We start from the raw sequence: 24,865 nt of genomic DNA, 5'->3' as shown, positions 1-24,865 counted from the left end.
TATATATATATATATATATATATATCAAGGGGTTGTCCACATTTAAGTCTTAATTTTGTAGATTAATGTAAACTATATTTTATAAAGCAGAAGTAAATATATAAAAAAATATATAGAAATAATGTGCCGAGTTTACCGATAATTGGTATAAAAAAAATATATAACTGACAATCGAGGACAGGTACAATTAAAAAAGTACAATTAAAAAAAAGTACAATTAAAAAAAAAAAATCAGCAATAGGCAAGCGAAGAGTTGCGTATTCATCTCCGGTAACGTACGCGAGCGGATTATTTCCGAAAGTCTCCCGTTACAAGGCCGGCGAGACATAATCGTGGTCGCCGGTGTCGACTTGCGGCCCGCGCATGGATTATTCACGACGCGGCAGGTGTCATAGTCACGCGTCGACCGGGCCTCGGCGTCGCCGTCCCGTTGGCACCCGTGAGGACGGGCCCCTCGTCGCTCGGGCCCTACCTCTCAGGTTCAACGCACGCACACACGCAATCCCTCTCGGATGATCTCCGCCACGTCCAGCACGGCCGACATGGTGACGCAAGGTAAACTGGAGATCAACTCCACGGACGTCGTCGAAGGTAAAGCCTTTTCTTTTTTTTTTCTCGATTGAATGACATTATCTCTCAATGTTTGGACAGCGCCGACGTAGCTAGCGACGGTAGCTAAGCGTTAGCGGTCGTGTCAACATGGCCCGCGTGTGTTTTCTTGTGTTCCTCGGCAGATAAAACCTCAGGAAGGTTGGGATGTTTCGGCTGGATTTTGGTGGTCATTTCGCTCCTCTTCATCGGTTTCACCTTCCCGCTTACGATATTTATGTGTGTCAAGGTATGCGCGCCTATTTTTCATGGAAAAAGCTTTGAGAACCTCTGGCTCATCAACCCAAGAGCAATAGGGATTCACTGAACACGATTTTTGGAACTTGTCGTGCTCGTGTACCTAATTTTGTGAATTTAGCCTTTTATGTGTACCAGTGGTGCTTAGAATGAAAATGATAGTTAAGAGAAACTGCATCTAAACGTCTTTTTGGTTTAGCGAACTCATAATAGCTCGGGAAGCATTTTTGTCGAGACAACATTTGCGAGACGTTACATAATCGGTCTCCCATCAACACGAGGCGTTTTCTTGGTTCGGATTCTGAAACTTCTGATTTGGTGAGGATGAATAATGACAAAATCGTGGGTGAACTTGGCAGGGCTTGAAACAAAAATGTCCGACTGACAATGACGGAAGCGGGCCCAGGAAAAAAAATGCAAAATGCCCATTTCTGGTGGTGACGAATTGATGCCGGTAGTCTGGGTAAAATGAAACGACGGAGAGACGATTATAATTTGGTGTTTAAAAAAAAAAACTGTCAATACTAATGTCAATACTGGGTGGATTAACAGACCTCTCATCAAGATTATGGAAAAGAAAACGCATTGTTGCTAGCAATAGCAATTACAAGCTAGCTTTAATACAACCACTAAAACCAAAAACGTGTTTGGACGCAGTTTAAATATATGAACGCTACACTTAAGGTGATCTAACTGGTCTCAACCCGCAGATCGTGAAGGAGTACGAACGAGCCGTCATCTTCAGGCTGGGTCGAATCATTGACAGGAAAGCCAAAGGACCGGGTAGGACTCAGATCCCTGCCGCCGGGTCCCAGAGAGTTCCGAAACATTTTTAACTTTCGGTACCACGGATGAGAATTTTCTGTAATAATTTAAAACAACTACAACTACATGTTTACTTTTTTTTAATGTCTTGACCCAAGCTTTCTGGTGATGTGTGATATCAAACGAAAAGCATACAAAAAAAAAACACTAGGCGGCTAGAATATTGTATAGATCGTCAAAACATGATGACTCTCAATATGCCACGCTTCCGTCCCTTCTAAATGCTTGCAAACGGGAAGTCGAGCGGTACACCCCATAGGTGTCAAATTTAGCCCATGTCGGGGTCATTTACTGCCATTCAAAATTCAAAACAGTGATTTCTAAAGAAGGCAATAAGGTAGAATCTTACTTCCTTTTTCTGGGTAAAGAACGGACTCCAATCTTTCATATGATACCACCTAAGTGTACATTGACATGGCCCACGATATTTTCTCAACTTTGAAACATTCTTTAAAATCGTCCGGCACTCTAGGGGTTGCCTATTCGGATAACAATTGAAACTGAAAAAGTTCATTCAAAATGTATGAATTTTGTCTTGTTTTGGCTTGCAGGGCTTTTCTTTGTTATACCGTGCACGGATAACTTTGTGAAGGTGGACCTGAGAACAGTGTCCTTTGACATTCCACCTCAAGAGGTAACACACCCCGGGAGAATCTGATACTCTTACGATCTTGATACCGTGTGACCATACTATGCTACAAGGGGTGTGTTTCGCTTCACAAAAGACGATTTGATAGGGTTTTTGATCTGGGGTGCGAACCCATTCTAGGAGTTTGATTCGCTTCTAATTGATATGGAACGGCGGAATCTTTTGAATCAAAAGTAAAACAATTTACCAGTTAGAACTGTTTTTTGATTCACCCCTATACGTCGCTAGCATCTGCCATACCGTGTCGCTGCGATACCGATGTATCGGGATCGACAATACCGTCATGCCACAAAGCGTTTGTCACTCATACCCGGTCAGATCCTGACGAAGGACTCGGTGACGGTGTGCGTGGACGGCGTGGTGTACTTTCGCATCCAGTGTCCCATCTCGTCCGTGGCCAACGTGACCAACGCGCATTCGTCCACGAGGCTGCTGGCCCAGACCACCCTCCGAAACGTGCTGGGCACCAAGAACCTGGCCGAGCTCCTGTCCGACAGGGAGGGCATCTCGCTCAGCATGCAGGTACTGCCGCTGAAAATCCAAAAAACTTCGGTCATAACCTTCATAGACCCGTTTTTTAAAATAGTTATTCCTCGAAGTTGATATTGACGGAAGGTTACTCGCCAGGAATCCTTGGACGAAGCCACGGACGCGTGGGGCATCAAGGTGGAACGGGTGGAGATCAAAGACGTCAAGTTACCCCAGCAGTTGCAGAGAGCCATGGCTGCAGAGGCGGAGGCCAGTCGGGAAGCCCGGGCCAAGGTGGGTGACGTGCCGTGCAACGTTCCCTTTACATTTGCAGCCGGCGAATCAAAGTCATATTTCACACAAAAACCTGCTTTTTAATATTCAAAAACTGTAAAACGATACTGTACAGGATAGGCTAGCTTGTTAGCTTCCTACCGCAAGGCTTACGAATATCGTGCTTCGACTACCCAAAAGATAATGCAAGACTGACCATTTTTGCGTCAGATCATCGCAGCGGAGGGCGAGATGAAGGCGTCGCGCGCCCTGAAGGAAGCCTCGCTAGTAATCGCCGAGGCTCCGTCCGCCCTGCAGCTGCGCTACCTGCAGACGCTCAACAGCATCGCCGCCGAGAAGAACTCCACCATCGTCTTCCCCATTCCCATCGACGTCTTGCAGGGCTTCATGAGCAAGTGACGAGTTGACCAACGGCATCCATTGTTTTTCTGATTATTTGCTTTGGTTATTTTTTTATTGAAGGATTTCAAAGCAGGTACCTGTTTTACCAGCTAATGATAGCGCAAAATACCAGCCAATAATATTTTGCAAAAACATTTGAGAAAACGAAGCTTCATGAAACACTTGAAACAATTGATACTGCAAGTGTTTCACGAGGCTTCGTTTTCCTATCGATAGGTCTTAGTATCGCAATTGCGTAAAACAGCACTGTGATTCCTTCGTACGCAATTTCTATTCACAAATGTCATCTATATAAAACATGAACGTGTATCAAAAGATTTATCCACACATGGTTACTTTCCTGTTGTGATTTAATACGAGAGTATACAAAGAGCGGACATTGGCGACAACACAAATATTTGCAAACCGCCGAGCTAACATACAAAATGACCATGAGTCACAAAAATGCACGAGACATGCTTTTTACACAACAAATCATTGAGTACAATCTTGAGAAATGTAAACAAAGACCAAACAAATCCGGGCTGTCAGTGATGGCCGACGAGCGGCTTTCCCAAGATTTTAAAAGGGCCACGCTGAGAAGAAAAAGAACGAAAAGTACGAGCTGGAAAAAGCATCAAAATATTCTGTTAAAGGTAAAACAAAAATAATTGGTCAGTTGCCAAAATTCCCACGGCGACAAATGCAACACCATGAATTCAAGGATGTTTTTGCTCGTAATATTACGGCTTAAGTCTAAACATTATTGCGTATATCATATCAAGAGGGTGGTAATCAAATTAACTAAACTAAATAATTTATTCTAAATATTTATTTACTGTTCTTGTAATAAAACATCTAATTCTTTAACATAAAATAAAATCCAGTACAATTTCATCACCGTTTTCATTGTATTTTTCTTTTCAGTGTGGCCCTATTGGATAAAATGATCTTAACTTCATATCGTTTTTAATTGTTGTTACAATGCATTTGACAATAAAACTCTTGAATCTTATACAGACATCTTGCAAAAAAACAAACAAACAAAAAAAAACAACCTAAACACCAAAAAAAATATGGCATTTAATTTTCCTGCATATTTAAGTATGAATCGTATTGTCAAATTTAAAAACAGTTTTCCTCTTCAAAGGAGAATAAAAGAGACCGGTTTGCCTCGTACGTTATGTACTTCCAATATTTTTGGCCAGCTCCAAAAAAAATCCTCAATTTCAAAATCCACTTCTATGGTTAGCATCGCCAAATGTCCCTGGAACCATTTCTCAGGTAGAATTGCGTGAAAACATTAAAAATACCCGTGTTCCTGTCAACAGGAGAATGTCACCTGCAACTGAAGGATCCCTGGTTCAGGTCCCGTGTAGCCATTGGAAAACCAAACCTCATCCCATCCGGCAATTTTTTTTCGATAGAGTTCATGCAAGCTGAAGGGGTTAAACAGTAGTGTGATTTGCAGCCACGCGATGGCGCCAAAGGACTACCTGTGTTTAAACGGAGCTCCGCAACTCACTCAGCCGCTCAGTTCTCCGTCGATTTGACAGAAACAAACTTTGGTCCCCGGAGGCGGTCGCTGGTGGAAGAAAACGGACGTCGCCGTCGGCGTCGTTTAGCACGTCCTAGTGCTGGATGACAGACAAAGGCCGGATGAGAAGGTCTTTTGTTAAAAAAAAAAAAAAAAAAAGCGCCACGGCGGTCACTGGTGGTAGGAGTGCGGGCGGGCGGGCGAGGAGGGCAACGAGGGCGGGCGGTGGACGGGCGAAGCGCCGGGCGACATGCGGGGGCTGATCTCGCCCGTCTGCAGGCGCCACAGCAGCTCCTCGTTGGTGCGGCTCAGACGCTTCTTCTCCGTGCTCTCCTTCTCCACGTGCACCTGCAAGTTGGCGTTCTCTTCCGACAGTTGCCTGCGCCGCACCATCATTAGCGTTAGCGGCTAACTGCTAAAACCTTTTGTTACGATATCAATCAAAACAATGCGCAATCTAAAAATTGCTCCAAAAACATTTTAGCGTTAGCATGGGCAGCTAAAAGCAAAAAACCAATTCGAACACGGTGTCCTAGTTTCAGGCGTACATAGTACAAAACTTTAGCGTGGGCCCACCTGGACACGGCGAGGTTCTTGTCGATGCGTTCCTTCAGGTCCTCGTTCTGCTGCTGCAAGACCTGCACTCGCTCCTCCAGGTGAACGTTCTTTTCAGCCTGCTCAAAGACACAAAGCCAGAACGTGCGCAAATTCAAATTCTTCAAACGGGAAAAGGGGACGCAAACCACCCAAATTGGTTTCCGAAAATTCAATTACTATTTTCTCCAGCTCGGTAATCTTCAAGTCCTGCTGATGGATTTGTTGGTTCTTCATCTCCAGAACCTCCTTCAGGCTTTTCAAGTCCTCCTCGATGTGTTTGTATGGCGCCAAAGCGTCCTGCAAAGGACGCATTGCAAAGCTAACTGGCAAAACACTGGTCTTGCTATACAGTTCCACTCCAGTCCAGTGAGTGGCAGTAACGAGCGCTTTTGAACTTAATGCCGTCTTACTACAATCTGCTCGTCCGTGCTCTTGCGGAGGGCTTCCTCGAAGCGTTTGGCTCGGTCCCTCAGGCTCCTGTTCTGGAAGGTCAGCATGTCCACCTGATCCTAGACCAGCCAATCAGCGGGCATTGGGAATCTTTATATTGCGGCACTGTAGAATGTGACCGCTTGAAAAAATGTCGATTGTACATAGAGAAACAACGCGCCAAAAACCAAAGGTTGAAATAGGATCGTATTTGGTGGTTCGAACCTGTAAGGAGAGTCGGATCTTCTCAAACTCCTCCTCCAGAGACTTTCTCTGCTGCTCATGGGCCATCTTCAGATCTGACACGAGACACGTATTAGACGGCATTCATTTTCGTGGCCTGGTAAGCGCCAAGTGCTTACTTTTGACGGTGCGGGCGTGCTCGTCGCGCAGGGTGGCCAGCGTGTCCTTGTGCGCGGCCTCCATCTCCAGCAGGGAGGCCTGGTGGTTCTCGTTCATCTCCTCCATCTGGCGCCGTGAAAAATAATCGGCACCGAACGTTTAGTGGCCGTGGGCATTTCGAGAGCGCAAATACGAGAGCGGCGGACCTGCTCTTGCTGCTGCGTCCTGAGGTCGTCCAGTTGGGCGCGCTGGAGAGCCCTCAGGCCGCGGGCGTCGGCCGAATGTTGGGCCCTCAGCCGCTCCTCCAGCGCCCCCAGCTGGAGCCGCTGCTCGGCCCGCAAGCTCCCGAGCTCCGCCTCGAAACGCCGCTCCAGCTCCTGCTTCTCCCGCTGCAGCTGCTCCCAGTGGGACACGCTGAAAGCTACCATCGCCGTTGCAAATCACTCAAAGAGCTCGAGGCGCAGTTTTAGCTAAATACTAATCAAGAATGAATTTGGAAACTTTTGAGGAAAAACGCATTTTCTCTCAAAACGCGTACCGTCTTGTCTGCACTATAAGACGCACCGGATTATAAGGCGCACCTCCATGAATGGCTTTTTTGGATGTATTTTCTCAAACAGCGCCATACTTTGTGCACTAGGGAGCAACTAAAAGCCTTGAATTTTCTCAAAAGCTGACAGTGCGCCTTATAATCGGGTGCGCCTTATACAGCGCATAAACCATGAGTTTTCATTCAAAAAAATTACATTTTTTTACTTTTTTATTTCCTGACATTTGTATTTATTTGTTTACATAACATTATGGGTCACGTTCAAATTTTAGTATTTGCCGTGAGCCGCTAAAATGTGGATGGCGGGCCGCAAATGGCTCCCAGGCCGTAGTTTGAACACCGCCGGCATAACAATTGAAAAAAAAATGGAAAAAAATCTTGAAAAAAAAAAAATCCCGTTTGGTATTGAATGAGTTCATTTGAAAAGTAATTTTTTCACATACAATTAAAAACAATCAAAATAAAAAATACACCTAAAGAATGAGTTTGATCATGACATTTTTCACATACAATGAATTCAAAACAATTGAAAAAAAAATAATTCAAATACTAATAAAATGAATCAAAACACTATTACGTCCGGTAATGACCAATCATGGCTGACCCGTTAGTCATGTGACATCCGTAATGTTTTTCAAAGTATGAATTTCTTATTATTGTGAAAAGAATTTTGGGGTTGACTTCCCCTTTAAAACTAAACTAAGCGAAGACAGCTAGCCAGCACATAGCTAGCCGTATAGCATTTGTTTTTTTTTTCAGCGCCTTACCCACTTCATCCCTGATCCTGGCGAGCTCCTGGGACAGTTCCCCTTCCCTCACAGCTGCGCTCTCGCTCTGCAACGCACCACATGCCGCACGTTACCTTTTGATTGATGACATTTTATGACATCACCCAGGCTATATGGGTTTGTTACTCGTCATCCTACCCCCCCCTACCCTCCGTCCGCGTCGGTCCCGCCCTGCCGCCCGCTGACTCGGCTCTCTGGGGAGTCACGTGACCTTCATCTCCATCGCCATGGCAACGTTTTTTTTTTACGGCGGCTCCCGATTGATTACTTTGTGGAATAAAGAACGGATGGAGTCCAGAACATGGATGCTAAGAACGCTAAAAGCTGAAATAAGCCGCGGGTGAAGTGTGACGCGTGCCGTGGCGCCGCCGCGCTGCACCTCGGCACCCAAAAACTCAACGCCGCTTATATTGCAGGTCACAGCCGTTTTAATCTTCCGTTTTTCTTATCAAAATTCTAAAAAAATGCTTCACCGAGTTATACTTCCTCTTAGATTTGCAAAGTTGACTTTATGATTAAATTTTTCTTCACTTTGGATGATAGACCCGCTCGCAATCTTATTCCAGAATAGTAAATCCTGGATCAGGTGTAGGCAACATATTATTTAGGATCTTTTTTTTTTTTTTTTCCATTGTATGACAAAGGATAAGTACCAGAAAATTGACCTAACAGAACTATAAAATAACATTTTTGTCATTTTGTTTTTATATATATTAAAACAATGAACTCAATATGTTAACATTGGCTGCTGTTATCTTTACACAATACATCTTTAAAAACGTTTATTAAAACATATGACCTGTATTAAAGTTATATATATTCACAAATACGCATCTATACATGTGTACATCTACATATACATTATATACACACATATATATGTATATACATACATACAGTATATGTGTAAAATGTACATACATGGATATATTTACATATATACGGTGTACACATATATACATACTTTATACCTAAAAAATTCTTGAATTTACAAACACACATGGGATTTTGATTGTTTTTTTACTTTTTATAAAAACCCCAAATGGCCTACGGGCTAAAAAGAGTGGGCAGACACATCCACTTGACATATCCAATTGGCAAATGACAGCAACACACACACTTAGCTCAACTCAACGCAGAAAGCGAAAGCGCTCCATCTCCTATCGGCACGACGACAGCGTTAATTATCATAAGATGATTAAGAGGCGGCGCGGCGGCAGACCGGCCCGTCCGGAAAGACCGGCCCCAAAACCGCGAAGCTTCCCCAAAACAGGCGAGACGCAAAGGGCGCGGACCGAGCGACGGTCCGGCCGCCGGCTTTTTACCGCGTCCTCCGGACGAGGCGGCCGACGGCAGCCGCGGCCCGCAAGCGCGCTCGGCCCGCCGCGGCATCCCTCGGATGGAGGAGGAGGAGGAGGAGGAGGAGGAGGAGGAAAAGAGGGAGGGGAAAGCCTCACCTCGTCTGCCGCCGTCTGGAACAAAGACGGGCTAAGCCCCGCTCCGCCGAGCACGCCCAGTCCTTCTTTGCTTAACCCCTTCAACGCCTGCTAAGACGCCACCCCTTGCGCAAACGCCGTGCCCTTCATTTGCGTCCACGGGCCGTTCAAAAAGGCTCCATACCCCAAAACACTTGCGTCTGACGAACCCTGCGCAGTGCGGGAAAGCTGATAAATGCAGATTTTGCACTACGTATTTTGCTCCATCTTCCTCACGTTTCTTCCATTCAGTCTACTGATATGCAAGTTATGTAATATGTAATATATGTAATATGTAAGTTTTCATTAGTCATTCACTATTACTTATTGCGCTATTACTGTTTTTTAGTTTTTGTTTTATTGCCTACCTTATTATTTGCTCGGTTATGGATTGGTTTGGTTTTATTGCCTACCTTATTATTTGCTCGGTTATGGATTGTTTTTGTTTTATTGCCTAACTTGTTATTTGCTCGGTTATGGAATGTAGTCTGCTCGGGGAAGTGAAAAGAATAAGAATTTCATTGTGTGGTATTACTTGATGACAATAAGACTCTAGAATCTTGAATTTTATATACATTCATATATATACATTCATATATATATATATATATATATATATATATATATATATATATATATATATATATATATATATATATATATATATATATGCTATTGTTTATATATAGTATTATGCAGTTTTATAAAGTATATACTCTAGAAAGATATAAATATATATGTATATATGTACATATTATGTGCATATGTAACTATACAAAAAAATCAAAAACAAATACTATAATAATAATATTTGAAATAAACATGAAACGTATAAAATTGAAGTAAAACCACAACAATGTACAACAAAAACGATAATGAGAAATACTGTCAATGATTTTTGATACGCGGCAAATGCTTGCGGCGGCCATCTTGCGTGTGGCACATACCTTGCGACAAAAGTGCTGCGTGGTGATGGAGAAGACGCTCATGCAGAGCGAGGCCTCCTTGAGCTGCGCCTGCAGGTGGCGCAGTTGGCGGCCTTGCTGCTCGCAGCGCTCCCTCAGCAGCGTGATGAGCGCCCGGTCCACATCCTGCGACGGGCCGCACCGCCCGCGCGCTGCAAAGTCAAAGGAACGACTGGGAGGGACCGTGGCTGCCGAGGCGGTTGCCGCGGCAACAGCGGACGGGTTGCTCGGCCGCCTCCGCTGATCGAGTGCTTGCCCGAGATGGATGACGATGGAAAACGTGGCCGCGGTGATAACACGGATCAATGCCTCCTCTTTCCAGTAACCAGACACACACATGCGCGGGGGGTTTCTATCGTAGTGGGGACATCCCATTGACATCCTGTAGGGGTGTCATTTATTCAGGGCCAAATTGTAGTTGAGGGCCGGTGGTCAAATAAATGTATTGAAAACAACTTGTTATTTGAGCCGGACACTTGATCAACATTTCGCGGGCCACATAAAATGATGTGGCGGGCCCAATCTGGCCCCCGGGCCTTGAATTTGACACCAGTGAGAAAATGCATTTCCCAACCTTTAACCATAAAGTTACAATCACATTGCCAAACCTGAACTTCAAAGAAAATCCTATTTTATACTCGAAAAAGAAGTGTGAAATTGTGGGGTCCACCAAAACGGTCCCCACAAGGCCACGTGGTCCCGACAAAGACAGTTTAAAACCTGGGAACTGTTCATCTAACATGTAGCAAACAATCAAGGACACACACACACACACACACACACACACACACACACACACACATTGGCGGGGGGGGGCAGTCATCCTGCTGACATGATGCATGTCCGAGCCCTTAACCCTAATCTGAATTAGGGATTTGTGAGGTCCACCACAATGACAGCAAGAGGTCCCCACGAAGAGAGTAAAACATAGAATTCAGTCCCCAAAATGTAGCGGAAATCAAGGGAATATAAATACGTTTATGCACACACATACACACGCGACATTTGCAGTAGTGCAAAAGTATTTGCAGGGACTCACCAGGGGATTGAGGCTTGGGCAAGACCAATGCACATTTTTTAGGGGAGGACGCCTCGGACTCCTTCGGCGCCTCTCTTCTCAAAGCTGTGAAGTGAGCAAAGAAAAATGGACACATAAAAATATAAACTGCTTTGCATTTGTTGCTGTAGTTTAAAACGAAATGGCTTATGCCCTCTCTGACCACTGAGGGGCGCAAATTCTCAACACTCGATTGTTGTCATGCAAGGTTTACGTCATTTACCACATAGTACTATTATATTGTGTTTATATTGAATTTAAAAATAACAAAACTCTTTTTAGGGAACATGTCAAATTATTTTGAAGGAAAAATATTTTCATTCAAAAAATATTTCAGGGGTTCTCAAAATTCACCAGCAATAGAAGAAAAGAAGCTTAATTATTCATTGGATGTGTTATGTTTGATGAGCAAGAAAGTGTTCAATTATTAAAAACGTCATAAAACGCCGGAGGCCCAACGTTATCCCCCACACCCGCAAAAATCCAGAAGCGCAGACGGGATTCATAAGTGGGCCGAAGGTCTCAACGGACTGGACTGGAGCTCCTCAGTGGCTTTTTCCTTTTTTAGCAACAAATTATTGTGCATTTCCCCTCTCTCTAATAATAATAATAATCCCTCTTTGTCCCGATTACGCTCCAAATTTTGGACGCCACGGATTTTAAGCGGCCTAAAGGCCTACTAATAATAGTAGATAATGATTATTGAAGGCAAACTGGGTCAGATTGCACTGTTTTCTTTTGACCTACTTTTATATTTCATAGACTGCGCAAATTCAAGTTAAGGATATTTGGTGCAAGCTCTGCATTTTGGTGTTAGATGGTTAATTTGCTATCTGATTTGAAAGTTAGCTTTCAAATTATTAGCCATAGCGATAAAATTAGCAGTCAGCTAGCGCTAGCGGTTTCGCTTACAAAGTTTCAGATGAGCTAAAGCTAACATTTAGCTTATACAATTTGCTGGCTGCTGTCAACATTAGCCATAGTTCAGTATGAGGTTGTGATGGGAAATGACGTCCCATGCCATTTATTTTTTTTTTACATCAGCAAGTTGTAGTTTGATATGTGCTAAATTTAGCTTTTGAAAGCTATAGCATTAGCTGTCAGCAAGGACTAGCTAGCTCTAACATGAGTTACATTGAACAACTTTAGTGATAGTTTCAGATGACTAAAATGATTTTTAGGTAATGTTGTGGTTAGCTATATTTCGCTATGAGTTATAATTTGCTAAACCTTTGACATAATTTGTTAGCTACAGCGATTCTGGTGATAGCAGTGACACTGTTTTATCATCGTGTGTGTACTAGATTAGCAAAATGTTATGTCTTGATTTATGACTAACCTGAGCCAAGTAAAGAACTTGGAAGTGGCGAATGGAACTTATGCTAAAGGCTAACAATGGCTAAACACACCATTATGTTACAGATTTGGCGGTTTTTAACAGAAAGGACTTACTCTGAGAAGTCCGGTAAGTATTGCTGTCATTGGACATGGACGACAAGCTCCTCACGATGCCCGCGGTAGTCACTCTGGCGGGAGGAATTGCGGAGAACCCCGGAGGGCGAAGACCAGACTGGCCTGATTTCAGCAGGTTTCTGGGGGAGCTTTCTGGGCCTGACTTCCTTTGTTCCCCTAGGACAGATGGCGAAAATTGTTAGAAGCAGCAGGTGAGCAACCGTAAAAACCTTGGAGGCCTCTAACCCGAAGCTTCCCGGTAGTTGTGACTTCCGGGTTGGCCGAGCACCGTCGCTGACTTTTGACTGGCTTGCTGAACTCGTGTTTTGGCGGTGGGTTGTCTGGTGACGGCGCCCAGGCCCAGTTGAGGCCTCGCACCTCTGGGGGAGCGGTAGACGCCGGCTCCATCTTGAGGGATGTGCTGGTAGACAAAAAAATGTTTCAATGTCAAGGAGAAAAAAATCGTAGGGTCTGTTAACATTCATTTTTATTGTAAATGTTTTCCAATAAAAACTTGTCATTTCTAGGAACTATTTTGCTTAAAAACGTCATTTTAATGACGCATTGTGAAGTTTCAGAATCTACCAAGCTTTACTCTAACCACCGCTAGGGGTACCGGAAGTAGTGTTATATTCGCTAGATACATCATGGAGGATACAACGCACCCTGGTGGTCGACTGAACAACTTATTAAACAACCAATTGCAGAGCGAACTAACGACTACGTACAGTACAACTCTACCGATCTTTCCTCTGCCGATTCGATCTGAGTCTTACCTCCTGGGGACATTTCCCAAGGTTGTCCTCATGCGGACCAATGCCTGGTTTCATCCCAGAGGAACCATGTCCAGACATGTCCTGCCTGTACTTGTCAAGGATCGAGGAGCCAAGCACAGGCGAGCCTTTGGCCGGAGGTCCGATCTTTGGATCCGCGTGGGCTGAAGAATGTTTTGAGGGGTGCGCGGCGCTTTCGGGTGCGGCGGCGCTCCCTTGCAATTTGCCTTGAGGATTCTTGCGTACGCAGGTGATGATTTTCGGACGTACGTTTTTGGGCTTTGGGGGTGAAGAGGACCTCCTGGCGTCAGAGTCTTTCTGCAGAGGAGTGACGGGTTTGGGGATCCCGCTGCCCAGACTGGTCTTAGGGGCCCGAGCGCCCCGGCCCCTGACCGGAGAGGCAGGAGGTTGTTTCCTGGGAGATGCCGGTGTCACCGGGCGACCGGAGTTTACCCAAGGCTTCCTTCTCTCCAGACTGGAGGAGCGGTGGATGCTCTCGACGGAGTTCTTTGTGAAATTTTCAAAAGATAGCTGCTTCTTGAAGGTGTGCTCAAAGGAGAGTTGTTTCTTGAAGCTCCTGTCGAAGGAGTTCTGTTTTTTCAAGGAGTTATCAAAGGAGCCTTGTTTCTTGACGACTTTGGGCTGCGCCGCTTTGCGAGGGCTCCCGCTTTTGTCCGCTTCTGTGCTTTTATCAGGAGCCGCCTTGCGTTCGCCGCTTCCCTTGGCGGCTTTGTTCTTCTGGTTGTTGTTCCTGTTGTGCTCGTGGGCTTCTGATGCCAGATCCTTGGTGGAGTTCAAGTTGAGATCCACCCAAGACTCCAGAATTTTCTCAACGTTTTCGGTCCGGTTGTCCACGCCGGCGTCGGTTGCCGGCTCCGCTGCCGTCCTGCCGCTGGGAGCCGGCTGCTCCTTGCCGCGCTCCCTCAGCCCCACAAAATCCTCTCCGTCCTCCACCAGGTAAGCCTCCAGCTCTTGACACTCCAGCATCTCAAACTCCGCTAACTCCGGGTCGTCGCACTGGGAGTCCGTCCCCCAGATGACCACCTTGTCCCGCTCGGACAGGTCGTCGTTTCCTCCCGACCTGCTGCCGCCGCCGCCCTCGTCATCCGTCCTGATGTCGTTGGCGTTCCCGTCCGCCGGCGCGTCCTCCGCCAAGTTGTTGTTGCGCAACGGCACGGCTCTTTCACACATTTCGGAATCCGCAATTAGTTGCCCTCAAGAAGCGCGCGTTTACTTCGTGTTTCCACTCTGTTGAGGGACCGTCATTCCAGTTCCGCACCTGATCCTGCAAAAAGATAGTTATATGTCATTCCACAATTTGTGACATTTTCCTTTAATCTTATCTGCTTTTGTACATGTTGCGCAATGTGGAAATGAGCCTTTTCATCATTAATATATTTGAGTTTGTTAATACAGTGCTTGTATGTAGTGATGGGAAAACGAGGCCTCATGAAACCCGTGATACTTGTAAAGCTGGAAATAAAGGTTGGAGTAAGTATTAAATATACTTTATCTTTACACACTGAAAGCCACATATAACAATAAGCACCTATACCAGGTGTCATAATAATAGACTAAACTATAGTTATGTGTCTTAACAGTAGCCATAGCATAAGAATAAGGACCTATAGCCATGCCGTGTCATAATAAGCACCTATGTAATTACAATAAGCCCCTATTTCTGAATGTCATAACAATAAGCACCAATAGCTAGTTTATAAGCACTTATAGCCATCTGTCACGGCAATGTGATAAATCATCTACATAAATGTCATAAAAAGTGCCAAATCAATAGGTTGTAGAGGCACGAAATGATCTGCATTTGCACAATTTACGCTTTTGCCCTTGTTACACTTCAACGGGCGCACCTACATGCGCACTTACGCACACACGCTGGCTTGTGTTCATTACGGTCGCTCGGCGGGAACAGATAACGGCGCCCGAAGCGACGCCTTCACAGCGCCCGGGAGACGCGGGAAATTTATGTTCTCCATCGCACGCCTCCCCTCAACACATTTCCACCTCGGCTGCCCCTCCCCCCCTCATTGTCGGGCCAGGTTATCCTGCAACCTGCTTGCTAAAAATATCCTTCCAGCTTTCACAGAGATTCCGCTCACACGCGGTAAAAAAAAAACAAAAAACAATCGGTTAAAAAATATCCACTTGATTGAGAGGCTTCACGTGGAGGCCTCATGAAAAATTGAGGATGGAAACGGAGGCATCACTTTAGCTTTTGATGCTCCGCTGGCCCCGCCTTCTTTTTCTCTGCCAGCAGATGTGAGGCAACAAACTATGCATTATTATCATTCACGTAATTGATTTCTAATTGACCCAAAAAAAAAGCCAGGAACGCAAGCATAAAAAAAAAACATGTACACAAGTCCCTTTGCAGCCTACTCTCGATTATTTTGCATAAAATCGATTCATATATAATGTATTGCGGTACGATAAATAAATAACAATCCATACATGTGAGACGAACTACATTTGCGGAACCGCCATCTTCCTCGTCATCATCCTCACCTGCAAGCGCACCTCAAATCCTCGTTTTAGCAAGAAAAAAGGGAAACATGAAAAAGTTCTCACCGTGCATCTCGAGGAAACATCAGTTGCTCATCAACGTGATGATGGAGACGCGCTGTCTGCAGCATCCCGCGAAAATAACAGGCAGGGAGGAAGAGGAGGAAGAGGAGGGGGATGCTACGCCCACGTGCTCACGGACGCCCCCTGGTGCTCATACGCGGAACTTCAGCACCCCTGAACATGTAGAAACAAGTTAATTGTGCGCTTATGCGTGCATGTATTTCTTTGAAAAACAAAACACGCAAGGACAAGGGGGAAAAATGCATAAAAAATGTAAATAAAATGTTATTCAAACTGGGTAAATACACATATTTACAAGTGAAACTCTCAAGCAGAAAAATAGTATTCTTTCTTACTGCTAATGCTTTCAAAGTCTGCCTAGCAACATGTGACTGGCAGGATTTAGCCAATTGACTTGATCCATGTTGAAATTTCTTTGTAAAGTACACCATATGGGACAGTTAAACAATTTAAAATACGTCAATTATAAAAATGTTTTAATTTTATAAAAATATTAAAGACAACAATACAAAAATACATTAAAATTAACAAATGAATGGAACAAAATAAGACAAAGTATAATAGGTCAATTGGGGCAAAAAAGTAAAAAGGGCTGATTCAAAAAATGAAAAAAAAAAAAAAAAACACGGTGATAATGGCCGCCAGTGACTTTAAAGCCTTCATTAAATTAAAACACTGCAGCTAAAAAAAATGAAATCCTGTATGCATTCAAAAATGGATGTTTTCATTCAACTTGATCTGTTGATGTGAAACAATACATGACTAAGTGTGGAGGAAAAAAAATCTCATCTTCCTCAGCCCATGCACCATGGCACCCAAGTAGCAAAAATGTAATCAGCTGCGTTCTGCTGCGTTAATTTGACTCTTTGAACAATACAATCAGAGCTCGTCTCCGCGCCCGTCCAGTTTGTATTCGTACACCTTGTTCCGCTCTGCCAGCGCGCTGTTGCGAATGCCGTAGAAGAAGTAGATGAAGACACCTGCAAAAGAAAGTTACAGGATCTGCGTCATACCAATAGACACCTACAGCTACATATCATAACAATAAGCACCTGTAGTCACATGTCATAACAATCAGCACCATAAAGTTGTCATAATAAGCATCTATCGCAACGTGTCATAACAATAAGCTCCTATTGCAGTATGTCATAACAATAAGCACTTAGAACTGGGTCATAATAAGCATCGATAGCTATGCCAAAACAATAAGCATCTATTGCAGTATGTCATAACAATAAGCAACTAAAGCTGTGTGATAAGCAGCTAGTTGTGTGCAATAGCAAGCACCTAGTGTCATAATAGCACCTATGTGTCATAACAATAGACGCTTACAGCAACATGTCATAACAATGAGCACCTATTGCGGTATGTCATAACAATAAGCACCTATAGCTGTGTCATAACAATTTTGCCACATGTCATTACAATCAGCACCTCTCATAACAATAGACAACAAATGTCATAACAATAAGCATCTAACGCCCCTGTATGTGTAACAAGAAGCTATAGCTGAGATGTCGACACCTTTGACCACGCCACATCATAATAAGCACCTATAGCTGTGTCATAACAATTTAGCCACATGTCATTACAATCAGCACCTCTGTCATAACAATAGACAACATATGTCATAACAATAAGCATCTAAAGCCACAATAAGCACCTATAGCTGTGTCATAACAATTTAGCCACATGTCATTACAATCAGCACCTCTGTCATAACAAGACAACATGTCATAACAATAAGGATCTAAAGCCCCTGTATGTGTAATAATAGGAAAGTATCAAGTGTCAAGACACCTTTGACCACGCCACATCATAACAATAAGCACCTATAGCAGCATATAACAAGCATATTTAACCAAAAGATAACAATAAGCACCTATAGCTATGTATCAAACCTATAGGCACATGTCATAATAATCTCGTGGCACCTATACTTGTATGTGCGCCATGTGTAATAACAATATGCACCTACAGCCATGCAGCATACCAATAAGTAGCAAGGCAAGACACATTTCATTTCTGTAAGCAACGACAGCCATATGTAATAAACTCCTATAGCCATTTGTCAGAAAGCTACGTGTCATAACAATAAGCACCTATAGCCATGCAGATGGTGTAGTGCATCCAAGGCCCCGTCAGGAGCTGCGTCATGAGGTAGGAGTTGATCAGCATGCTGACCAGAGGGACGAACGGCACCAGAGGGACCTGCGAGCGGACGTTTGCTCCCACGTTACAAGCCCGGCGTGCGAAAAGGGGAAGGCCGGAAAAGGCTCACTTTGAAGGAGAGCTTGGCGTCGTTTTGCGGTTGTCTCCACACCACAACGGCGACGCCCAAGCACAGGAAAACGATGGCGCCCAGGACGTAAGGACACCACGCGGTTTGCTTGCACATGACGGCTACGCTGCTGAACAACGACGCCAAAAGCACTGCCGGAGAAAAGCAAAACTTTATGCGTTTCATTTCGACTGGCCAGCTGACTCCACGCATTTCTGGCCACAAGGGGGCAGCAGATACTGTTTGCAGCAGATATTGGTATGCAACACGTATGATACTCATACCTGGTATTGAAACTTGCCCATCCCTCAATAAGTCATAATATTAACTCATTCAATCCAAAAGACATATTTTTACTCATTTCTAAATTGGCCACAAGAGGGCAGCCAACACTGGTCTTCCATCACGATCGCTGTTATTGACACCGATACCTGGTATTGATACTTACCCATCACAAAGGCATATTTTAATAGTCATTCCAGGTTCCTATTTACATATTTTAATTTTTATGCTATTTTTTCACACATGTTCAAGAGTTTCGTGTGTAAAAATGGCTGTATTTCAACTAAATCGTTTCGTTTCTTAAAAAAAGAAACAAAAAACATGAATACCTCCAGACTCGTGAAAATACGTCTTTGGGATCCAATGAATTAAAAAAGGTTGACGTCGATAAGTCGTCGACGGCAGTAGATCGGTCGGCTGCCATAATCTTACCGAGCACGCCGGTGCAAACGACCACGGCGAATCCGGAACGGGGAGTGGGTTGTTTGTCCGGCCGGAAGAGCAGGCGGCCGACGGCGGTGCAGAAATCTTCTTTTTTGGGGTGCCCCCCGTCGCCTTCGATAACCATTTCGCCCTCCAAGGTTTCCGTCTCGAAGGTGGCGCTCCTGTCAGGCTTGTACCTTCACACCACAGATCATTTTAGACCCGACCGCAAGGTCTCAAAGTGGGGTCCCTCAGCCGTAACCTGGGGGTCCGCAAAATCATTTACAATTTTCCCTTGCTATGGCACGGATTCGTACCGTTCATTTCTTGATAGTTTTTCATTTTCATCATATTTTATTTTATAAATTATACATGTTAATTATATATAAATACATAATTTTACTTTCTGATTATATACGTTAAAATATATTTTATTTATTTATTATAAATACATATACAAATATAAATATAAATTATAAATATAATTTTACTATTTTTCATTTTTTATATTATTTGGAAAGCAATACTGGAAAGCAGTAGAAGTCAAAAATCGTTTTAATTGTCTTAGCGGTGAAGAGTTAATACTGTGTTTATGGAACATGAATCGAGCAGTAAAATGTACCCATTTTTATTCATTTCAGAGGCGGCCATTTTGTTCACTTGTTTTGCCTGAAAATGACGTGAGTTGTATCTGGTAACAACCAATCACAGCTCAGCTTGTGAAGGTCACGTGACGAAACTCAAAAAACAGCTGAACCATTACACTGAACAACTGTTTTTGTTTTTCAGTTGACAGCAAATTACAAAATGGCTGCCCCACTGAAGAAAAAAAAAAGTAATTACTGTGTTTTTTTTTTTAATCTAGATGGTGCTATTGGTTTAAAAATGAAGGCTAGTGCAATGGAAATGTACTCCGTTTCCATTGTATTGTTTAAGCAATGGTGCCATCTACAGGATAAAAAAAAATAAACATCCAAAGTGCTTCATGCAGCTTGATTTGCAATAGCACAATTTTACACAATACTACAAATTTCTCCTAAAACGATGAATGAATGTCTCATTCTTGCAAATGTTTTGCGTGGACCGTCTGCGAGGGACGTACCTGAGGATGAGGACGCACGCGGCCACCAAGGTGTAAGCTAGCAGAGCGCCGATGGACATGAGGTCCACCAGATCCTTCAAGTCGAACAGCACGGCCATCAGAGCTGCAGCGGCGCAACAAGACTGCCAGACGTTAGCGTAATCCAGTAAAGGCCCAAAAATGATTAATCGACTAATCATCAATTTGGGAAAAAAAAAAGGCCTACATACATGGGATTACAAATCTGGATTTTAGGGAGGAAAAAAGACCCGTTCTGCATAAGATGAGTTACTAGACTGTGATTCATTTAGCAATGCCACAATTTAGAGGTAACGATTAATCATTTAATGATGAATCAACTAATCGACAATTTAAAAACAAAAAGCTCCAAATAAGTACGTTGATTTAAATGTCTCTGTATAAGCATATGAATATCTTTGGTAACTGAATACCTTGTTAGATGCCACAATTTAGAGATGAAAAACGATTAGTCGATTGATCAACAATCAGATGAAAAACGATTAGTCGATTAATCAACTATCAATTTGGGAAGGGGGCTAAATATGACGGATTAAAAGTCCGCAAATACGTCTTTGGCATTGAATTAGTTGCGACATTGTGATTAATTTCTTGACGCCACAATTTAGAGGTAACGATTAATGAATCGACAATTAGAAAACAAAAAGCGCCCGAACTAAGTAGATCCGTTTAAATGTCTGGAATACGTCTTTGGGATTGAATGAGTCTCTACCTTTGTATAACTTAATGCCACAATTTACAGGTGAAATACGATTAATCGATTCGCCAATTATAAACTCGAGAGGTAAAAAAAAAAGACCTTTGATACACGGGATTAAATACGTCCCTACACTTTGGAACAACGGTTTTCCGATCGAACCGATTGGATTTACGGGCGGCCGAGTTGAAAGCCTTGAGACTTTTGGACTCACCGGCGACGAGTCCAGAGGCGACGGTGGCTACCAGGGGCGTTTTGGTGCGATTGTTGATCCTGGCCAAACATCTGAAGAGCAGGCCGTCTTCCGCCATGGCCCAAATCACTCTGGGCATGGGGAACATGGCGCCCAACAAACTAGACGGCCACAACCGGCGCGTTAGTACGGGGGCTCGGCCCGGGTCAAGATCCGCGCGCGTTCGGGGACCTGGTGGAGAGCGCGCAGAGCGAGCCGGCCGCCACGGCGTTGGTGGCCGCCAGCCAGCCCACGTGCTTGAAGGCGGAGGGCAGCGGGTTGTTCCGGTCCAGGAGGTAGTAGGGCATCAAGAGGGTGAGGGCGCTGGACACGCCCACGTACATCACCAGGCAGATGAGCAGCGAGCTGATGATGCCCACGGGGATGGCCTTCTGCGGGTTCTTCGCCTCCTCACCTGCCGAGGCGCGTTTGAGCCAGTTACGCGATGTCAAGGCAAGGCCGCTAGAGGGCACTGCCGCCTGGCAAAAACTTTTTTTTAATAAGGAGTTAGTTACGTTCCAAATTCTGGTTTTCTTTTCTGCTTCTGTTAGAACGTTTTTTTTCTACTGGGGTAAAATCTTTCCTCATTATCTACACTCATTCAATGCGAAAAGACGTATTTTTATGTTGTTTTTGTTTTTCAAATTTACAAAGTGTCTAAAAATAACTGGTACTAAATGAATTAAATAGAAATCAATTACTTCAGGTAATTAAGAACGAAAGTTATCACTTTATACATTAATAAATTACTTTACTTTAGTAAGTAAACGATTACTTTAGCACTTAATTACCTTAATTGATCACTTTAATTCATTATAAAGATATATATCATATAAAGATATGACATCAATTCCATTACGTATTTTAGTAATTAGGTATTACTTAAGCTACTAAAGTAATAGATTAGCTTAGTGCTTGAGTAGCTAAAGTAATTATTGCGCAAAAAAAAAATTGACGTCAACGGTGCTCCTGGGTTGGTTTTCCGCTGACGTCTTTTCACGTCAGTGGCACTAAAGTGTTAAAACACCATAGACTGGTCTTGCAATTTGTTTTTAAACTTTTCTTTACGCAGGTACGACTTTGAAAAAAGCTAGCACCCACCTGTCGTGGCGATACATTCAAATCCGATAAAGGCGTAAAAGCAGGTGGCGGCCCCAGAGAAGACCCCCGTCCAGCCAAAAGGCATGAAGCCCCCTTCGCCCACACTTTTCTTCATCGACTCATAATCCGATGCGCTGACAAAGCAAAACAAAAAAGATGACGTCATCCCTTTGGGGACGACGCGGCTGTGCTCCCGCCGCTCACTTGTTGGTCGCCATGGTGACGTCGAGGATGTCCTTGGCGCGCACGTTCCAGTTTTTTGGGTCTCCCTTGATCACGCCGCCGATCATCACCGACACGAGGACCGCCATGTTGATGGTGGTGAAGATTTTGCCCACCAGCGCCGACTCCTTCACGCCAAAGCCCAGCAAGCCTGCCAACGTTTTGTTTTGGAACGACATTATGCTAACGTGACAACGTCCGCTTTGTTTTTTTTTTAATAGCATTTTCTTTAGCATTTCGACATTCTGACCTGTCAAAACCATGATGATAAAGACGGAAAAGAAATCGGGGTATTCCGACAGGACGCCGGCCAAGTTCATGGGGATGGCGTTTTTGCTCCACCTCTTGATCCCGCCTCCGATGAGCATGTCAAAGGTGCTGCTCCACGTTTTGGCCACGCTTGAAGTACCTGCGGATGAACCAAAACAAAATCTGACCCAGGTGCGTCTTTTTATGAAAACTCATGAAATACGTTTTTGGCACTGAATGAGTTAAAAGGTCGTGATTCATTTTTTAATGCCAACGATTAAACAATAATCGATAATTGGAAAACAGGCCTAAAGAGGAACATAGATACGTTCGGACTCTGTAGACGTACCGATACGTCTTTGGGATTGGATGATTTTATACCTTGCGCATAGCGTGCCTAAATGCCACAAAATTAAAGGTGAAACAACGAATCGACTAATCGACGTTTTTTGGGGGGAAAAAAACCCCTAATAAATGACATTAAAAGTCCAGACTCTATATGTACGTTGTATACACGTAGAAATACGTCTTTGGCATTGAGTGAGTTAATGATTAATTTTTTAATTCACCAATTAAGAGGTAATCATTAATTAAAAAAAACAACAGCCCTAAATAAGTACATATATATATTCTTGTGGAAAAAAAGACCTAAATATTGGGGGATTTTATTATTTTATAAATATTGGGATTAAATGTCTGGAATTTATACGTAGAAATACATCTTCGGTTTAAGTGAGTTAGTAGGTCGTGAATCATTTCTTCATGACACAATTTAGAAGCGGAACGGTGAAATTTCAGCTCCCGGCTGTCTTTCAATGCTAAAGAACGTGAAAACGTCTGACCGATGGCGTAGGACATGAGGAGGTTCCATCCCGTGACGAAGGCCATCAACTCTCCGGCCGTCACGTAGCTGTAAAGGTACGCCGAGCCCGTTTTGGGCACGCGGGCGCCAAACTCGGCGTAGCACAGGCCGGCCAGGATGGACGCCACGGCGGCGATGAGGAAGGACAGGATGATGGCGGGTCCCGAGTTGTCTTTGGCCACGCTGCCGGCCACCACGTAGACGCCGGCGCCCAGCGTGCTCCCCACGCCCAGCGCCACCAGGTCGAAGGTGGTGAGGCAGCGCGACAGGCGGGTGTCCTCGCTGCTGGGGTCCACCACCTTGATGCGAAGCAGCTGCTTCCCCAAGCGCTTCAGGGCGTCCGCCATCATCGCGCCCGACAAGGTGGGACGGCGCCTGGGGGTGCAAAGCCGCGCACAATATTAGGACGAGTCATAGAAAAATGAAGCCTTGTAAAACACTTTTTTTGGGGGGGTCACTCTAGATGGCACGTCCAGGCCGTATTTAGTATATGCGACCGGCCGTAAAAATATGGACGGGTTGTCCCCAAATAGCCCACGGGCCATAGCTTGGACAACGGTCCCAGAGGCTTTTGTTTTCCAAACTATCCGTCATTTCTCTCTCAATACCCAAAGCACAAATAATTACTCGCATGTAACCATCGTGTCTCGTCTCCGTTTTAAGGTTGTATCTTACCTTTTACGGAAAAAACAAGAAGCGTTTCTTCATATTTTATTTGTGAGAAAAGCGTTGTATCTGGCGCCACCCTGAGGAAGAGAGCCCACACACAGGAGGCTACTTCCTGCACAGCTTCAACAAGAGCGGAAATACGAACGCACTGCTTAGTTTACGTGTTGACATCGCCCCATTTGCATCCCCTCTCTGTATTTTGTTATTTTCCAGCGACGAGAGAGAACAACCGGGACGTCTCGGTGGCGTATTATAGTTGACGTCAGTCGCGTCAAAGCGACGAGGGCTAACGCTAGCCTTCATGTTGACGTTTGGGTAAAAACGTATGTTCTTTTCGATCCGCACTTTCCGTCTTTTGGCCAAATCATTCGTAGTTTGTGTATCAAAATCATCGTGGAAGTACGAGTAAAAAAATCATACTTTTACGACGAAAATGTTTGCTTCGATTTATTATGTCAAAATTTTAAGCCAATGCGGAAAATAATTATTAGCGAAAATGTGAAGACGGGCATACAACTATGTAAGCCCGTCTCTAAGACTGTACTTCCGTCTTTCTACCAATAGATGGCGACAACGGCAAGGAAGAGATGTTCCTAAAGCTTTCGCAGCACCGAATATAAAACAGTCGTTTCTGCAACGGTATCGAGTACAACTTCATGATTTGAGCTGTCGCCATTTTGCGACCACAAGGTGGC

General features: G+C 44.2%; 3 protein-coding genes across 7 annotated transcripts; 1 reads left to right on the top strand and 2 right to left on the bottom strand.

Moving 5' to 3' along the window:
• Positions 1 to 40: 40 nt before the first annotated feature.
• On the top strand, positions 41 to 4,306 carry stoml3a (stomatin (EPB72)-like 3a). The gene is made up of 7 exons (XM_088426836.1): positions 41 to 591; positions 735 to 838; positions 1,557 to 1,629; positions 2,223 to 2,305; positions 2,639 to 2,842; positions 2,948 to 3,082; positions 3,293 to 4,306. Exons 1-7 carry the CDS (start codon positions 513 to 515, stop codon positions 3,479 to 3,481), a joined length of 867 nt encoding a protein of 288 aa, XP_088282962.1. The 5' UTR covers positions 41 to 512; the 3' UTR covers positions 3,482 to 4,306.
• Positions 3,817 to 16,162, bottom strand: mtus2b (microtubule associated tumor suppressor candidate 2b). Of its 4 annotated transcripts, XR_015867119.1 has the most exons (15): positions 16,015 to 16,162; positions 13,432 to 14,713; positions 12,902 to 13,076; positions 12,656 to 12,832; positions 11,186 to 11,269; positions 10,129 to 10,298; positions 7,686 to 7,752; positions 6,575 to 6,789; positions 6,389 to 6,494; positions 6,252 to 6,325; positions 6,008 to 6,106; positions 5,775 to 5,894; positions 5,577 to 5,677; positions 4,989 to 5,379; positions 3,817 to 4,902 (listed from the first exon to the last, which is right to left on the bottom strand). XR_015867119.1 is itself a non-coding variant. In XM_088426830.1 (14 exons), the coding sequence occupies exons 2-14, from the start codon at positions 14,617 to 14,619 to the stop codon at positions 5,172 to 5,174; spliced, it is 2,784 nt and encodes a 927-aa protein (XP_088282956.1). In that variant the 5' UTR covers positions 14,620 to 14,713; positions 16,015 to 16,162; the 3' UTR covers positions 3,817 to 5,171. The 4 variants fall into 4 exon arrangements, 2 of the variants coding, with proteins under 2 accessions (XP_088282956.1, XP_088282957.1); XM_088426830.1 differs by having other exon boundaries at positions 3,817 to 5,379; XM_088426831.1 differs by having other exon boundaries at positions 3,817 to 5,379; positions 5,577 to 5,674.
• On the bottom strand, positions 16,099 to 24,461 carry LOC148415426 (high affinity cationic amino acid transporter 1-like). Of its 2 annotated transcripts, XM_088426833.1 has the most exons (13): positions 24,177 to 24,461; positions 23,482 to 23,876; positions 22,641 to 22,799; positions 22,373 to 22,541; positions 22,169 to 22,302; positions 21,260 to 21,482; positions 21,050 to 21,189; positions 20,121 to 20,223; positions 19,028 to 19,215; positions 18,314 to 18,465; positions 18,135 to 18,243; positions 16,954 to 17,012; positions 16,099 to 16,185 (listed from the first exon to the last, which is right to left on the bottom strand). In XM_088426833.1, exons 2-13 carry the CDS (start codon positions 23,849 to 23,851, stop codon positions 16,177 to 16,179), a joined length of 1,815 nt encoding a protein of 604 aa, XP_088282959.1. In that variant the 5' UTR covers positions 23,852 to 23,876; positions 24,177 to 24,461; the 3' UTR covers positions 16,099 to 16,176. The 2 variants fall into 2 exon arrangements, with proteins under 2 accessions (XP_088282959.1, XP_088282958.1); XM_088426832.1 differs by lacking the exon at positions 16,099 to 16,185 and having other exon boundaries at positions 16,492 to 17,012.
• Positions 24,462 to 24,865: the final 404 nt, after the last annotated feature.

Source organism: Hippichthys cyanospilos, chromosome 11 (genome assembly GCF_059441005.1).
Source record: "Hippichthys cyanospilos isolate Australia breed blue-spotted pipefish chromosome 11, RoL_Hcya_1.0, whole genome shotgun sequence".
In the NCBI taxonomy this organism is placed as follows: Eukaryota; Metazoa; Chordata; class Actinopteri; order Syngnathiformes; family Syngnathidae; genus Hippichthys; species Hippichthys cyanospilos.
The sequence above is the reverse complement of the archived record's forward strand: the minus strand, read 5'-3'. Positions and strand labels throughout refer to the sequence as shown.

Excerpts from the sequence above, each read along its gene's own strand:
- stoml3a (XM_088426836.1), top strand. The coding sequence starts at position 513 with ATGATCTCCGCCACGTCCAGCACGGCCGACATGGTGACGCAAGGTAAA. Across the intron at positions 839-1,556 it reads CGATATTTATGTGTGTCAAG|ATCGTGAAGGAGTACGAACG; the intron begins GTATGCGCGCCT and ends CTCAACCCGCAG. Across the intron at positions 2,306-2,638 it reads TTGACATTCCACCTCAAGAG|ATCCTGACGAAGGACTCGGT; the intron begins GTAACACACCCC and ends ATACCCGGTCAG.
- mtus2b (XM_088426830.1), bottom strand. The coding sequence starts at position 14,619 with ATGTGTGAAAGAGCCGTGCCGTTGCGCAACAACAACTTGGCGGAGGAC. Across the intron at positions 11,270-12,655 it reads TACTTACCGGACTTCTCAGA|CTTTGAGAAGAGAGGCGCCG; the intron begins GTAAGTCCTTTC and ends CTCACTTCACAG. Across the intron at positions 5,895-6,007 it reads GCACGGACGAGCAGATTGTA|GACGCTTTGGCGCCATACAA; the intron begins GTAAGACGGCAT and ends CGTCCTTTGCAG.
- LOC148415426 (XM_088426832.1), bottom strand. The coding sequence starts at position 23,851 with ATGATGGCGGACGCCCTGAAGCGCTTGGGGAAGCAGCTGCTTCGCATC. Across the intron at positions 22,542-22,640 it reads TATCATCATGGTTTTGACAG|GCTTGCTGGGCTTTGGCGTG; the intron begins GTCAGAATGTCG and ends AAACGTTGGCAG. Across the intron at positions 20,224-21,049 it reads CGCCTCTGGACTCGTCGCCG|CTCTGATGGCCGTGCTGTTC; the intron begins GTGAGTCCAAAA and ends GCGCCGCTGCAG.